General features: G+C 44.0%; 1 protein-coding gene across 1 annotated transcript; it reads right to left on the bottom strand.

Moving 5' to 3' along the window:
- Nucleotides 1–343: 343 nt before the first annotated feature.
- mc6zb (Zygotic DNA replication licensing factor mcm6-B) lies at nt 344–10231 on the bottom strand. Its single transcript, NM_001173752.1, is given in 19 exon segments — nt 344–835; nt 956–1095; nt 1163–1396; nt 1472–1489; nt 1491–1599; nt 1797–1961; nt 2560–2688; nt 2768–2923; nt 3003–3110; nt 3214–3355; nt 4336–4477; nt 4561–4711; nt 4835–4980; nt 5088–5253; nt 5343–5504; nt 5648–5735; nt 5848–5958; nt 6671–6817; nt 10076–10231. Coding segments are annotated over 19 exon segments (2517 nt in total). The 5' UTR covers nt 10174–10231; the 3' UTR covers nt 344–730.
- Between the last annotated feature and the right edge of the window lie 5796 nt (nt 10232–16027).

Raw genomic sequence — 16027 nt, 5'->3', positions numbered from 1 at the left:
GTGTCATATTTCCTCACTGTAAAAATTTGCTGAAGAGTCCTCTATGCATCCTTTTGGGATTTTTTCAATTCTCCCCGACTGTCTTGCTTTCATTTCGGTGATTATTAGTGAGCTGGACAGTCAAGAAACTGCATGAATGTAGGCCCATTATAATTTCTACAGTTTCGTTTTGGTTTTAGTCATTTTGAAGTATATTGCGTTAGTGTTCCCCGAAACATCACTGGCGACAAGGAGGGCATAAACAATATCAAACATTTGATTATTCTTCTTAGTTTTTTTGGGAAGCATTTGTCCACATGCTACAACAGTTATTTCAACAACCCAAAAAATTGTACAAAACATATGCATCAAAGGGTAGACTTTAATTTGTGTGTATTCTTTTATACATACATTTAACATGGGAGGTAAAACCATGCTAGTCAGGATTAACATCATGTTAACTGAGGAGACCCACAAACAGCCATGTGCCAGTAAAAGCCCTGGAGAAATCAGAGCAACATTATTCACCTGGCTACAACAATATAAATAAAAGGCTTAAAACAGGGTAGAGTTGTTTAAAAACTCTATAAAGCAGCAATAAAATTAAACATGACAAATGTTGAGAATGTAATTACACTGACCAACATTCAACAAAAACAACTTCAAGGAGTCCTGAATTGGAGTCCAACGTAAAAGTTATAGAAAGAGGCGATTGAGAAGGAGGGGGAAAGTGCTAGGGAGGGAGACGGGTCTAGTCCTCCAGAGTGTAGTTGGGGTTGACGACCAGAACTTCTTCCTGTGCCTCCGTCTCTGACCCTTTCAGCCCTCCCTGAGACAGCTCTATCAGGATATGATCCTACAGATGGAGAGAGAGGAAAAAACAGTAATAGTAAAGATGTCTGTTGGACATTTAAGGTTTGTAAAGGTGTTACTACTCCGACTCAACGCTGCAATGGGTGCGTTTGTGTTTTCTTACGTAGTGCACTAGTCTGTGCAGGACTTTCTCTATCAGGCTCTTCTTGTTGATGAGTTCCTCTTCTGAGTCAATCTCTGACTCCATCTCCTTCAGATACCAGTTGATTACTGCGCTCTTCTTCAACTCCTCTTCCTCCTCAGCTGCGCACACAGGTAAACAGTTAACACATGTAGAATGTGTAGAACGTGTGCGTTTTGGGTGTCTTACCCTCTTCGGCCCTGCGGAGGTGCAGCACCAGCAGGTTGGAGATGCGGCGGTACTCTGGGAAGGTCAGACGCAGCGGCGGCTTGGAGCCGCTGTCAGAGCGGCCGCTCACAGCGTCGGCGTGTCCGTTAACGCCGTTGGTGCCGCTGTTAGTTCCGTTGGAGTGGCTGTTCATTCCGTCGGCGTGCTTGTTAACCAGGCCGTTTACGCCATTCACTCCGTTGGGAACGTCACGACCTGCAGAGAGACAGAGAGGTTTCAGTACATGTAAATATCTGGAGTAAAGCGGCAGTAGTACTAGTGGTTGTGTACCGTTCTCTCCCTCTTCTTCCCTCCTCCTCCATCTCCTGGTCTTGTTCCAGATTGACGTCAGGCGTCTCCACTCTGATGATGGACTTATTCAGCAGGCGGAACGCCTCCTTCACGTGCTTAGGCTGGACCTGCCGGGAACAACAAACACACGCTTTACGACAGAACACCCTACACACTTTATTAGCACGCAATCTATGACAAACCGACAGAGCAAACGTTATCAGGACAGAACCAAACAACGAAACACAGGTTTTTGAGAGCAGAAAGCAGTTGTGTGTGCGTCTAAGTTCTTGGTACGTTGGGTATAGGGTGTGTGACCTCTAACCTCGTCGCAGCAGTGCATGCGGGCCATGCCCTCAGAGAGGCGGATCATGCTCTCTAGCTGCCGCACCGTGATTCGCCAGGCCGACTTGGCCACGCCCCCAGAGCCGTCGCGCTGACGCAGCCGTTTGTACTGCTCCACGATGAACTCCTCAGACTCACCAGAGATCTACGCACCGACACAAATTCAGCCACATCAGTACTACTCCATTGGAATTGGGCATAAGCCCCATAACAGCACAGAAACACAGGATATGTTTACATGTATACTCAGATTAATATAATACTTCAATTAAAACATTTACATGGACGCATCTGAAATCAGGCTACATTTTGCGAACTCACTTTACTGGCGCGAATGAGAAGCTCGCGCTAGCACACGCGCAGGTCCAATACACTACTGGAACTCCTATTCAGGTGTTTACAAGTCTTAATATTTCGAAAGATTGCTTAAAAAAAAAAGGTGTTTTAAAAAAATAAATCGGTGTATGCTTACTTCTTTTTAAAGGGAAAAGCCACAAAAACAGTATTTTGGTATTCTTTTCATTAGTCCACTGTTGATGCAGTCCCAAAATTGTCAGCAGTCAAGTTTAAGATATTTGACTTTCAAGAAGCAAAGTGTCACCGGCCACATCATCATATGATAATCAGAGTAAGGTGTTTACATGACTAATGCCATAAATCAGCTTAATATCTAATTATTAGAGTGCATGTAAATATACTCAGTGTGAAAATCCTTGAAACACACACACACACACAGCACTTACCTTGGGTTTGAACTGTCGGGCGAAGAGCAGGTATCTTCTTATCTCATCCAGAGAGTAGAGTCTGTCTACTGAGTTCTCAATGCGAGAGTGCAGATCCACGATACGCCTGGCTATGGCATAGTCTGTCACCTACACACACACACACATTTCCATTAGTAATTATACACACACATAAATGTTCTCTCTTACACACACACATAGAACACACCTCATTGCAGTCGTCCACCAGGATGAAGAAGAGGTCGAAGCGGCTCATGATGGGAGCGGACAGGTTGACGTTCTGTTTCAGACTCTTGCTGCGGTCGTAGCGACCACCGACCGGGTTAGCAGCCGCCAGGATGGATGTACGGGCATTCAGAGTGGCCTGGAGGACAGGAAGGAAGGTCAGAAGGACAGAGTGTGCGTGTACCTTGACTCCAGCTTAAGTGATGGTGTGTGTGTACCTTGACTCCAGCTTTAGTGATGGAGATGGTCTGTTGCTCCATGGCCTCATGGATGGCCACTTGGTCTCTGGTCTCCATCTTGTCAAACTCATCAATACAACACACACCCTGTCGACAAAGAGAAGCACATCCCACTTTAAGCACAAAACACAGACAGAAATTCAAACACACACGCACGCAACATCCTCAGCTCACACACACACACACACACGTTGTCAGCGAGCATGAGAGCTCCGGCCTCGATGACGAACTCGTGTGACTCCTCGTCTCGAACCACGGCTGCTGTTAAACCAGCTGCACTGCTGGCCTTCCCACTGGTATACACAGCCCTGGGACTGAACTCCTCCACATGCCTGAGAGAGAGGGGACAGTGTGTGTGTAAGTACACCATGGGTATCAGTGGCAACCCGTCATTCAGGACAGGTGGCACAGAGCCCCACCTGTTTTGGGACTCACATTTTTAGCAACAAACAAATAAATAAATACATGTCCAGTAGCTTTGATTGGACTGATCGTGTCAACATCTCATTTTCACAATCTTAGCTAGCAGTCGTCATCGTGAATCAAGTCTACTGGCAAGTCCTTTTTAACCCTCGTCATATGAAGAGAAAATATCAAACATCAGTGCTCATCGGCCATAGGACATAAACATTACACAACAAGTTGGAAATTGCAAATTCAACAATGAGTGGTTTGGAGGGAATCGTGACAGTGGCTAACTGCAAGCATTGCAACTGGGAAGTCAGACTGGGAAGATGGATGACTGTTCAAAACCTAACTCGGAATTGGAAATCTTTTTGATGGCAAAATTTGCCAACGAAGGACCGCCGCGCACAACAAGGTGAGTCATAAAACATCTTATATGCTGCTGCATAAATGATGATATTACGCCAGGGAGACATAGTCAGCCATGTTTTTTCTAAAGGCAGTAAATTAGGCTGAATTAACTGTTTCCCTGCCAGACAAGGCTCCACTGATAGCTAGGTGTAGCGGTGGTAAGGATTCACGCCATGGTGCTGGAAAGAAAGCTCTGCTGTTGAGACAGCTTTATGTAGTCCCTAAAACATTTGTGGGCACCGCTTATCTGCCTTTATAGTGCAATTCATGTATTGTTTAGTGTTGTGGCTTTGTTTGAGATTTACATGCCAAAATCGCCACTGGTGGGTATAGAGATGGAGGTGGTTTTGTGTGAGGGTTAGACATGCATTGTGCAAGTGAATAGGGGTGTAGTGTGCAAGTATGTCGTTGTGTAAGTGTGTAGGCTATAGGGTGGAGGGATTTTTGACATAGAGGAGTGTATAGTGTGTAAGTGTGCAGGGTGTAAGAGTCTTACTTGAGGAACTGGCTCTTGGCGGTAGAGGGGTCTCCTACGATGCAGACGTTCACATCTCCTCTGAGAGATGTTCCCTCCATGGTGGTTTTGGGAACACCCCCGAACAACATCAGCAGGATGCCACGCTTCACCTCGTCATTACCTACACACACACATTATACATTTATTACGCACACAGAATACCCCATGCAAAGGCTGTGTTTGTAGTGATCGTGTAGTGCTGACCGTGTATGGTGGGGAAGAGGCTGGTGCCGAGGTTGTGGTAGAGGTTCTTGTCTTGGCTCATCTCAAACACCTTCTCCCACTCCTGAACTGACATCTGGCTCTTGATGCTCTCTGCTGTCTGATCCTCATCACGCAGCTCCTTCCCTCCGAACTACACACACGATTACAACTCCCTTCAAACAAACGGCGTACATGCATGTGTGATATGGCCACCAGTTTGTAGTGTAGGGGTGTGTGTGTGTGTGTCTCCAAGGTTTGAGTGAGGGTGTCGTACCCTGGGGTTGGTAGGAGCCACATGGCAGGCGAGGAAGGCCAGCCTGTAGGACAGCTCTCTGACTCCCAGGGCTTTAAGACCGCGAAGGCCCTCGTTCTCATAACCCTGTCTCCCTCCTACGCGGGAACTGGTCTCCGCTCGCACACCTAGAGAGAGAGAGATGGGGAAATGGGTCATGCCAGCGTGAACCGTGTACGTGTCATGCCGGTGTGATTGTGTCTGTCGGTGTGTGTGTGTGTGTGTGTGTACATACCTGCGGTGCTGAGCTGGGAGACGTCGGGCACCACTATGAGAGAGCCAGTGATGTCACAGCGGTCTCCGGCCTGGGCCGTCTCTACGGCCTCAGCCCTCAGAATCACCTCTAGGGAGCGGGGGATGGACCCTCTAGGCAGCTCTGCCTGGGTCTCCTGGATACGCACCTACACGCAGAGGTTAAGACGCGAGCGTAAGACACACAGAAGTGTCACACACACACACACACGCCTCAGTACAGACAAACACAATCTACCTTCTGGAAGTCGATGAATTTGGAGCGGTGTGTGTCGAGGTGGAAGCGAGCGCGGTTGCTGCAGACGGGGTTCCTGCAGACGGTGGGCGGGGCGTACTTGAACTGCTGGGGCACGTCCGGACACACCCCCTGGCAGTCCAGACACAGGAACGTCCCGCTCACCTGAAGGAGACAGAACCGAGAGGATCAGACAGTTGTCGCACAGCTAAAGATTTGTTCAGGAACGATATCTGCAGCGCGGCCGTCATTAACTATCCTCACTACTCCCTAGCTCTATACTAGGGTATGCGGTGTGTGCAACTCACCAGTTCTGGGTGTACAGGGTGTGTCCTCACCACCTGTGCACTGATGCGCACCAGAGAGCCAATACGCAAGGAGGACAGCTCACGGATCCTATCACGCAAAAACAAGGACTGTTAGATCACGCGCAAAACATCTTACAGAACAGAACCTGTCGGGAACACTATGTGTGTGACTTGTAACTTCTGTCGGGTATGCGTCTTACTTGTGTCTGGTGGGCAGGTCCTGGACGGCCAAATAGAACTCCTTATTCACAGGGATATTCCCGTGATCCCTAGCAAAGTTCCTCACCGCACGACAGAGGAAGGGATATACTCTGGAGAGAAGGAGAGGTAGAAGGAGAAACAAAAGGAGAGATAGTTTGTTTGCTGGACTGTGTAACGTTTGGATCATCAATAACAGTCAACGTTCTAGGACTGTTCTAAGGGCTCTGTTAAGCCCGAATCAGATACAAAATAGCCGACAAAAGGCGAGACGAGATAAAACGAGCCAGTTTTAGAATTGTGTGTTGTAGAACAGCTGACTAAAGAGGGGGCATTAAGATAAAAGACGGGTGGTTGGGACTGTTTACGGTGTTTCTTTATAATGACGCGGTACAAATTTGAAACTAAATTGCCACTTGTAGCAAACAAGCATAATTAATTACATGCACCAGAAACAGGGCCTATTTCGTGACTTGCCAGATATATAGCTAGCTGCTTGGCTAAAAACAGAACGTCAGCGCACTGTACCTTTCGATTGGCTAAACGGATCCATCTCGTCGCAAGTCTCGATAAGATGTGACATGTTGAACATCGGAAACTTCCGCAGCGGACATGAAACATTCTAAAATTAGACCGCTCAGATCAAGCAAACTTTGTTCTACAACTGCCTCGCCTCCTCTCGGCTGTTGCATCTGAACTGGGCTTTAGAGTTTGGGGAAGGTCTTATGAAGGCCCACACCGTTTTTTTATGGATTTGTAATAAACGCCTTTTATTTTTTAGGAATAGTGTCTCGTCTCGTCTTCCGGTCCTATATCTGTAACTACCTGTAGAAGTCCTCCTGGATGGTGGTTGCCAGTTCCTGGTTAAATCCTTCCAGATCAGTGAAGGAGACCAACAGAGTGTTTCTCTCAGGCCTGATCAGCTCCTCAGCATCACGGACATACTTCACCTCACCGTCTGATGTCTGGTACCTACACACACACAAACAAACAGTTTTATTACTCGTATGCATCCCATTTTCATGTATAAGGTTATTAGAGGACTCGTATGAGGGTTAGACCGACTATGTGCACATCTTAACCAACTTCAACGTGCTTGTTAGCTTGCTAGGTTTTAACAGTGCCAAAAACGTTTTAAGATGCGATTAAATTTTTTTTAATAAAGTTGCTGTAGCACAGGGGTTCCCAAATGTTTTCCAACTCGGGGGGGGGGGGGGGGGGGGCACTTCCAGCACTGGGGAACATCCCGCGCGCCACACCCAAGCCCCACGTCTATTTCTATGGGAATAAGCACAGGTCATGACAAACTGTTCACACCCCTCTTGTTGGTGGAGAGAATTTTGCAGTTTTAAAGCTAATCTGCTTGCAATTCTATACATTTGCCATGTCTAATGTGTATTCGTGTGATATGAGTAACAAAAAAATTACAACAATATCTATGGGCTAAAAACCTAAATGAAAAACGTTAACTGACATGGGCTAGTTCATTTGGGCATTTCTGACAAGTTATAAATAGCTCTCTTAGGTATGCAATGACTAACATGACAAGAGCAACTGACGATGCCCTACCCAATTCAAATCGAATTGTATTTGTCACATGCGCCAAATACAACAGGTTACAGTGAAATACTTACAAGCCCTTAACCAACAATGCAGTTAAGAAAAAATTAACACAAAACTAAATTAAAAATAAGAAAAAAAGTAACAAATAATTAAACAGCAGTAGTAAAATAACAATAGCGAGGCTATATTCAGGGGGTACCAATACAGAGTCAATGTGCAGGGGCACCGGTTAGTCGAGGTAATATGTAGGTAGAGTTATTAAAGTGACTATGCATAGATAATAAACAGAGTAGCAGCGCGTAAAAGTGGGGGGCAATGCAAATAGTCTGGGTAGCCATTTGATTAGATGTTCAGGAGTCTTATGGCTTGGGGGTAGAAGCTGTTTAGAAGCCTCTTGGACCTAGACTTGGCGCTCCGGTACCGCTTGCTTGCGGTAGCAGAGAGAACAGTCTATGACTAGGGTGGCTGGAGTCAGGCAGTGATGCAACCAGTCAGGATGCTGTTGATGGTGCAGCTGTAGAACCTTTTGAGGATCTGAGGACCCGTGCCAAATCTTTTCAGTCTCCTGAGGGGGAATAGGTTTTGTCATGCCCTCTTCGGGACTGTCTTGGTGTGCTTGGACCATGTTAGTTTGTTGGTGATGTGAACACCAAGGAACTTGAAGCTCTCAACCTGCTCCACTACAGCCCCGTCGATGAGAATGGGGGTGTGTTTGGTACTCCTTTTCCTGTAGTCCACAATCATCTCCTTTGTCTTGATCACGTTGAGGAAGAGGTTGTTGTCCTGGCACCACATGGCCAAGTCTCTGACCTCCTCCCTATAGGCTGTCTCGTCATTGATCAGGCCTACTACTGTTGTGTCATTGGCAAACTTAATGATGGTGTGAATTTCGTACATTCTACTGCTACAACTTTTAAGAGTAAGTTTAAAGCAAGACTAAGTTTCTTACAACAACAAAAAACATATCCAGTCCATAGTTTGGACACACTTACCTATTCAAGGGTTTTTGTTTCTTTTTACTATTTTCCACATTCTATAATAATAGTGAAGACATCAGAACTATGAAATAACAAATATGGAATCAAGTAGTAACCAAAAAGAGTGTTATATTTGAGATTCATTAAAAGTAGCCACCCTTTGCCTTGACAGCTTTGCACACTCTTGGCATTCTCTCATGAGTTAGTCACCTGGAATGCTTTTCAATTAACAGGTGTGCCTTGTTAAAAGTAAATTTGTGGAATTTCTTTCCTTAATTCGTTTGAGCCAATCAGTTGTATTGTGACAAGGTAGGGGTGTTATACAGATAGCCCTACTTAGTAAAAGACCAAGTCCATATTATGGCAAGAACAGCTCAAATAAGCAAAGAGAAAATACAGTCCATCAATACTTTAAGACATGAAGGTCAGTCAATACAGAACATTAAGAACTTTGAAAGCTTCTTCAAGTGCAGTCGCAAAAACCATCAAGCGCTATGATGAAACTGGCTCTCATGAGGACCGCCACAGGAATGGAAGACCCAGAGTTACCTCTGCTGCAGAGGATAAGCTCATTAGAGTTACCAGCTTCAGAAATCAGCAATTACCTGCACCTCAGATTGCAAGCCAAATAAATGTTTCAGAGTTCAAGTAACAGACACATCAACATTAACTGTTCAGAGCAGACTGTAGGAATCAGGCCTTTATGTTTGAATTGCAGCAAAGAAACCACTACTAAAAGAACACCAGTAAGAAGAAGAGACTTTCTTGGGCCAAGAAACATGAGCAATGGACATTAGACCAGTGGAAATCTGTCCTTTGGTCTGATGAGTCCAAATTTGAGATTTTTGGTTCCAACGGCAGTGTCTTTGTAAGACGCATAATAGGTGAATGGATGATCTCCGCATGTGTGGTTCCCACATTGAAGCATGGAGGAGGAGGTGTAATGGTGTGGGGGTGCTTTGCTGGTGACACGGCCTGTGATTTATTTAGAATTCAAGCCACACTTAACCAGCATGGCTACCACAGCATCCTGCAGTGATATGTCATCCCATCTGGTTTGCACTTAGTGGGACTAACATTTGTTTTTCAACAGGACAATGACCCAAAACACACCTCCAGGCTGTGTATGGGCTATTTGACCATGAAGGAGAGTGATGGAGTGCTGCATCAGATGACCTGGCCTCCGCAATCACCCAACCTCAACCCATTTGAGATGGATTGGGTTCAGTTGGACCCCAGAGTGAAGGGTAAAACAGCCAACAAGTGCTCAGCGTATGTGGGAACTCCTTTAAGACTGTTGGAAAAGCATTCCAGGTGTCTACCTCATGAAGCTGGTTGAGAGAATGCCAAGAGTGTGCAAAGCTGTCATCAACTCAGAGGGTGGCTACTTTGAAGAATCTAAAATATATTTTTATTTGTTTAACACTTTTTTGGTTACTACATGATTCCATGTGTTATTTCAAAAATAGTGATGTCTTCACTATTATTCTACAATGTGGAACATAAAGAAACGCTTGAATGATTAGGTCCAAACTTTTGACTGGTACTAATAAATATATATGTTTAATCTAGACATAACATTGTTGTCTCTCTAGTTTTGCTAGATATCCAATAGCTATTATCTAGCTATCTATAAATCTACCAGTCAGCAAACGTTAGGTAACAAGAACAATAAAATAATGTCACTCACTCTTCTAAGAAAGCCTGGAAAAGCTTCTGGCATTTCTCTGCCAACTCGTCTTTCACCATCTGTCCCGCATTCTCCTGAGTCGTCTGTGCAAGATCCATCTTTTCACTGGATTAATACTGAAATTTAAAATTGTTTCTAAAATCTCTTCCGTCTTCACTTGACGAAACATGCACGCTGGAGAAGAAAAAGTGGACTTTTCGCGCGAAAACAAGGACCATGTGACGTTTGGGGCGACACAGTTGACCAATCCCATCGTTGTATCTTGACACCGTGTAAAAGACTGAAAGATTCTAGCCAATCAAATGTGGTATGCAAATACGAACCCCTTTTCTCCTTGTCGGAGCAACGTTGTGTAAAACCATAGCGCTTTACAGGTAGAAGCTACTTCCAGAGTGATGGTGGGGTACAGTTCTGCGATTTCGCCACTAGAGGTAGCTGTTGAACGGATAGAGCAGGTTCTCAAATGCAGCATTATTATATTTGCGTGTTGGTTTTGTAAAAACGTGTTATGGGTGTAAAATGGCACAGTGATGCCATCTGTTGGTAAATGTTACTTACTGCAACCGGTGTGCTTGGGATACCCGGATGTCTTGCAATATACTGAACAAGACTGGTTACTCGCATCAATGCCTCTGTCTCGTCATTTAACATTCAAACAAAACTGTCTGGTTTCATGGTCTTCCACAGGGGAAGGACGAGGACCATAGCCTGTCAGTCCTCTCTGGCAAAATGCCTTTCTCTCTCATCTCTCCTCCAGAGAGTACACAGAAGTTAACTCTTATCTGACAGGTGAGAGCAACATGGAGATCGCTTATCACCTGCCATCAGGGCTGGGTAAGTTACTTTCTAAATGTAATCCGTTAAAGTTACTAGTTACCTGTCCAAAATTGTAATCAGTAACGATTTTTGGATTATCCAAACTCAGTAATGTAATCTGATTACATTCAGTTACTTTTAGATTACTTTCCCCTTAAGAGGCATTAGAAGAAGACCAAAATGTATGTTACCAATTGAACGACATCTATTGCAGGATAAATCAATGTTAAAGTTTACATAGCTGGCCATATATGGATGTTAAATTTAACTTAATGGATTGGTTATGTAGGCTTCTTCTAACCCATCGCTTTCTACTACATATAATAATACAATTAAATTATCTCTTTACATTAAAAACCAAAGTCTTATCAGAATTTCAGTCATTCCCGTAAATGTTATACCCCTTGATCTTCAAGAATAAGACTTGGAAATATGGAAGTATAGATTAGCCAAATTGTTTTACCTAAGCATGACCCCAAAACTAAGGACTTATTAGCCAGCCCTTCTCTGCTGTTTATGATTTTGTTGTCATGGAGGACTGATTGGGCTCATTGAATCGAGTTGAAAAATAAATGCTGCGCTCATGGAATGGCATGCTTTGAGCTCTACTGAAAAGTGCTATTTACATGTGAAAAATGAATGCCATATGCTGCATTTGCTATAGGCCTATTGTTTATCTTTTAGTTGGTGACACTTTGATATCTTGATAATATGCAGCTGTTTAAAGTACAAATCCAAAGATGAAACAATAAGAAAACGGTTGCCCCACCTCTGTTTTGGTAAAAAGCTGAGGGATGGGCCTGGAGAAATGTAATCACTCAGATTAATAGACAGAGCTATAGATGCAAGGACTGACCATCCATGATATCAGAAGTATTGTTTTAACCATGTTATGAGGCTATACAGTGTTTGTTTACATTTACAATGTTTACAAACATTGGAGAAAAACAAGTTTATATTTTGGGTCCTCATGGAGTGACAGTTGAACTATGCTCATGAGGCATTTGTAAGTTCTATTCATCAGGAATCAATGGATATATATATTTTTTAAATATAAGTTCAAAAATGGATGTAGCAACTACAGATTGCCCCTTTAAGGCTGTCAAAAGTGTGCGAGTTTGAACATGTGTCCATTAGGCCAATGGAATTAGATTGAGCAATAAAAGCTCCACTTTTATTCCATAGGCTGGGATCCGCAATATGCAGCTGGTGCAAGAGCACATTTTTTCACTGGCTGTCCACTGGTTTCAAAAACAATTATTGATAGGCAGCTTAAACTTCTTGAATTCATCCATTATTGGGTTCAAATAGACATTTAGATTTGTGAACAGCCATCCACAACAACCACAATCCGTGAGGCCGAAATAACTAAATGAGAGAGCAGCAGTGTGATTCACATCAATGCGCTATGTAGATAACAATAATAAGTGATGTCCGTACTACATCACTGCTGTCATCCTTTACCTCCAAGCGTTTATTCACGTTGGATAATCATTGGATGACGACAGCAATCGTACCATTGGAAGACATAGCTTGGGCTGTATCCTACAAAAGCCTATTCCTGCTCTTTTCCCGTGATCCATCAAACCCATTTGGTGTGTCGTCATAGTGGACTTTGATTTGTGGTAAAACTCGCTCAGGATGGAACAAACTTAAATGTGCGCCTTTTTTCAACGCTGATTTGAATATCATTGAGAAAACAGAGACATGTCGAAAAAAAATTCTGCAAACCTCCTTTCTGAATTTAAAAGTAATCCTCAAAGTAATCACATAGTTTTTCAAAAGTATCTGTAATCTGATGACAATATTTTTGCTGGTAACGTAACGGATTACAGTTACCGTTTTAAAAAAATAATCCGTTACTCCCCTACTCTGCCTGCCATTCACCTGTCCAGTTTTTCCACATTCTCTGCTGCAGAGGATAAATTCATTAGAGTTACCAGCTTCAGAAATCAGCAATTAACTGCACCTCAGATTGCAGGCCAAATAAATGTTTCACAGAGTTCAAGTAACAGACACATCTCAACATTAACTGCTCAGAGGAGACTGCGTGAATCATGTTCGAATTGCTGCAAAGAAACCACTACTAAAGGACAGCAGTAAGAAGAAGATACTTTTTCTTGGGCCAAGAAACATGAGCAGTAGTACTTGCTGAGCAAGCAGCGTGATTCCTTTAAATATGTATTCACATGTCCAGTGTTTTTACACCAGAGCAGATAAAGGAGAAGAAGCCCGTTTATACCATTAAAGGGATAGTATGGGACTTTGGCAATGAGGCCCTTAATCTATACTGAACAAAAATATATTAAATCAAATAAAACGTTATTTGTCACATGCGCCGAATACAACAGGTGTAGACCTTACAGTGAAATGGTTACGTACAAGCCCTTAACCAACAATGCAGTTTTAAGACAAATAAGTTTTAAAGTATTTACTAAAATAAACTGAAGTAAAAAAATAAATAAAAAAAAGAAAGTAGAAAAATAATAAATAATTAAAGAGCAACAATAAAATAACAGTAGCGAGGGTATATACAGGGGGTCAATGTGCAGGGCACAGTAATATGTACATGTAGGGAAAGTGACTATGCATAAATAATAAACAGAGAGTAGCAGCAGCGCCAATAGTCCAGGTAGCCATTTGATTAGCTGTTCATGAGTCTTATGGCTTGGGGGTAGAAGCTGTTAAGAAGCCTGTTAAGAAGCCACATGTAAAGTGTTTCATGAGCTGAATTTAAAGATCCCAGAAATTTCCCATACTCACAAAAAGCTTATTTCTCTCAAATTTGGGGTACACGTTTGTTTACATCCCTCTTAGTGAGCCTTTCTCCTTTGACAAGGCAATCCATCCACCTGACGTGTATGGCATATCAAGAAGCTGATTAAACAGCATGATCATTACACAAGTGCACCTTGTGCTGGGGACAATAAAAGGCCACTAAACTGTGCAGTTTTGTCATACAACACAATGCCACAGATGTGTCAAGTTTTGAAAGAGTGTGCAATTTGCATGCTGACTGCAGGAATTTCCATCAGAGAGGTTGACAGAGAATTACATTTTCATTTTGTCTACCATAAGCCGCCTCCAATGTCGTTTTAGAGAATTTGGCAGTACGGCCTCACCGCAGACCACGTGTGACCATTCCAGCCCAGGACCTCCACAGTCGGCTTCTTCTTCTGCGGGATCGTCTGAGACCAGCGACCCAGACAGCTGATGAAACGGTGGGTTTACACAACCAAAGAATTTCTGCACAAAGTGTCAGAAACCATCTCATGGAAGCTCATCTGTGTGCTCGTCGTTCTCACCAGGGGCTTGACCTGACTGCAGTTCGGCGTCGTAACTGACTTCAGAGGGCAAATGCTCACCTTGGTCACTGGCACGCTGGAGAAGTGTGGTCTTCACGGATGAATCCCGGTTTCTACCATACCGGGCAGATGGCGTCATTTGGGCAAGCGGTTTCCTGATGTCAATGTTGCAAACAGAGAGCCCCATGGTGGCGGTGGGGTTATGGTAAGGGCAGGCATAAGCTACGGACAACAAACACAATTGCATTTAGTCGATTTTATCTATTTGAATGCACAGAGATACTGTGACAAGATCCTGAGGTCCATTGTTGTGCCATTCATCCACCGCCATCACCTCCATGTTTCAGCATGATAATGCACGGCCCCATGTCGCAAGAATCTGTTCACAATTCCTGGAAGCTGAAAATGTCCCAGTTCCTCCATGGCCTGAGTTCTCACCAGACATGTCACCCATTGAGCAAGTTTGGGATGCTCCAGATAAACATGTACAACAGCGTGTTCCAGTTCCCGCCAATATCCAGAAACTTCGCACAGACATCGAAGAGGAGTGGGACAACATTCCACAGGGCACAATCAACAGCCTGATCAACTGTATGCGAAGGAGATGTGTGAAGCTGAATGAAGCAAATAGTCACACCAGATGCTGACTGTTTTTCTGATCTATACCCCTACTTTTTTTTTTTTTTTTATCTATCTGTGACCTACAGATGCATACCTGTAATCTCAGTCATGTGAAATCCCTAGATTAGGGCCTAATGCATTCATTTCAATTGACTAATTTCCTTATATGAAATGCAACTCTGTTGCATGTTGCATTTTTATATTTTTATTCAGTGTACTTCCCCAGAGTCAGATGAACGTGTGGATACTATTTTTATGTCTCTGAGTTGAATATGGGCTTCACTGCCAAAATGGTGTACTATTCCTTTAAGATGTAGCCCATCTCAGTCTGAATTTCCCAGGATTGTTCAGAGCCTCACCAACAGGAAAGTCTGTCTTGCATTGACAGACGAGTTAACATTCTATAGGCAGTAGACAAGTACACACACCCGAGCGTATAGACCATCACTATAGTGGTGCCGGGGGGTAGAAGGAGAGAGGAAAATAGAGGAGACGAGTGATGAGAAGAATGAGGGGTAAAATTGAGGGCATTCGTGTCTGTTTCAAAGCTGGATGTACATATCTTTACAGGTGTGTATGCGTGTACGTGTCTGCATGTGTACAGGAGTGTCTGTGTGTGAGAGATCTTTCCAGCTGTTTGCTTTTCCTAAATACAGAGGGAGGAAGTCCTTCCTGTTATGAATACTCTATGACTAGAGGAGAATAATGTGTGTGTGTGTGTGTGTGTGTGTGTGTGTGTGTGTGTGTGTGTGTGTGTGTGGGTCACCAAACCCTTGACACATTAGCAGCTGCATGGGTTTGGGAAGTGGTACGTTTTGGATGTGGGGTATGCCTTGTGCATCCGTGTGTGTGTGTGTGTGTGTGACCGTGCGTGCATCCGTGTGTGTGGCTGAGGGGTGACTGATTCGGGAATGGGTACTTGTTAGGGAGTGTTGATTTGTCTTCTCTTCTCTCTGTTTTCTTCATTCTTCCTCCTCCTCTTCCTCCCTCTCTCTGCCAGGAAGCTCTGTTTTAATGCTGGGAGAGGCAGTCAACTTCCAGCTTCTGTTTCTCCTGCTTCCGTGTGTGTATGGGAAGTGCTTGAGAGGCCCTGGGAAAATTGACTCTGCTCGTCACTCACCGAGCCACCCTCCCATGTAACCTACTTGGCTCTAAGTTGAAACGGCTCAGCTGGCCAGCAGAAACAGCAATACTGTGAGTTCCCTACCTA

Source organism: Salmo salar, chromosome 03 (genome assembly GCF_965601325.2).
Source record: "Salmo salar chromosome 03, fSalSal1, whole genome shotgun sequence".
NCBI classification, from domain to species: domain Eukaryota; kingdom Metazoa; phylum Chordata; class Actinopteri; order Salmoniformes; family Salmonidae; genus Salmo; species Salmo salar.
Note: the sequence above shows the minus strand (reverse complement) of the source record. Positions and strands in the feature narration are given on the sequence as shown.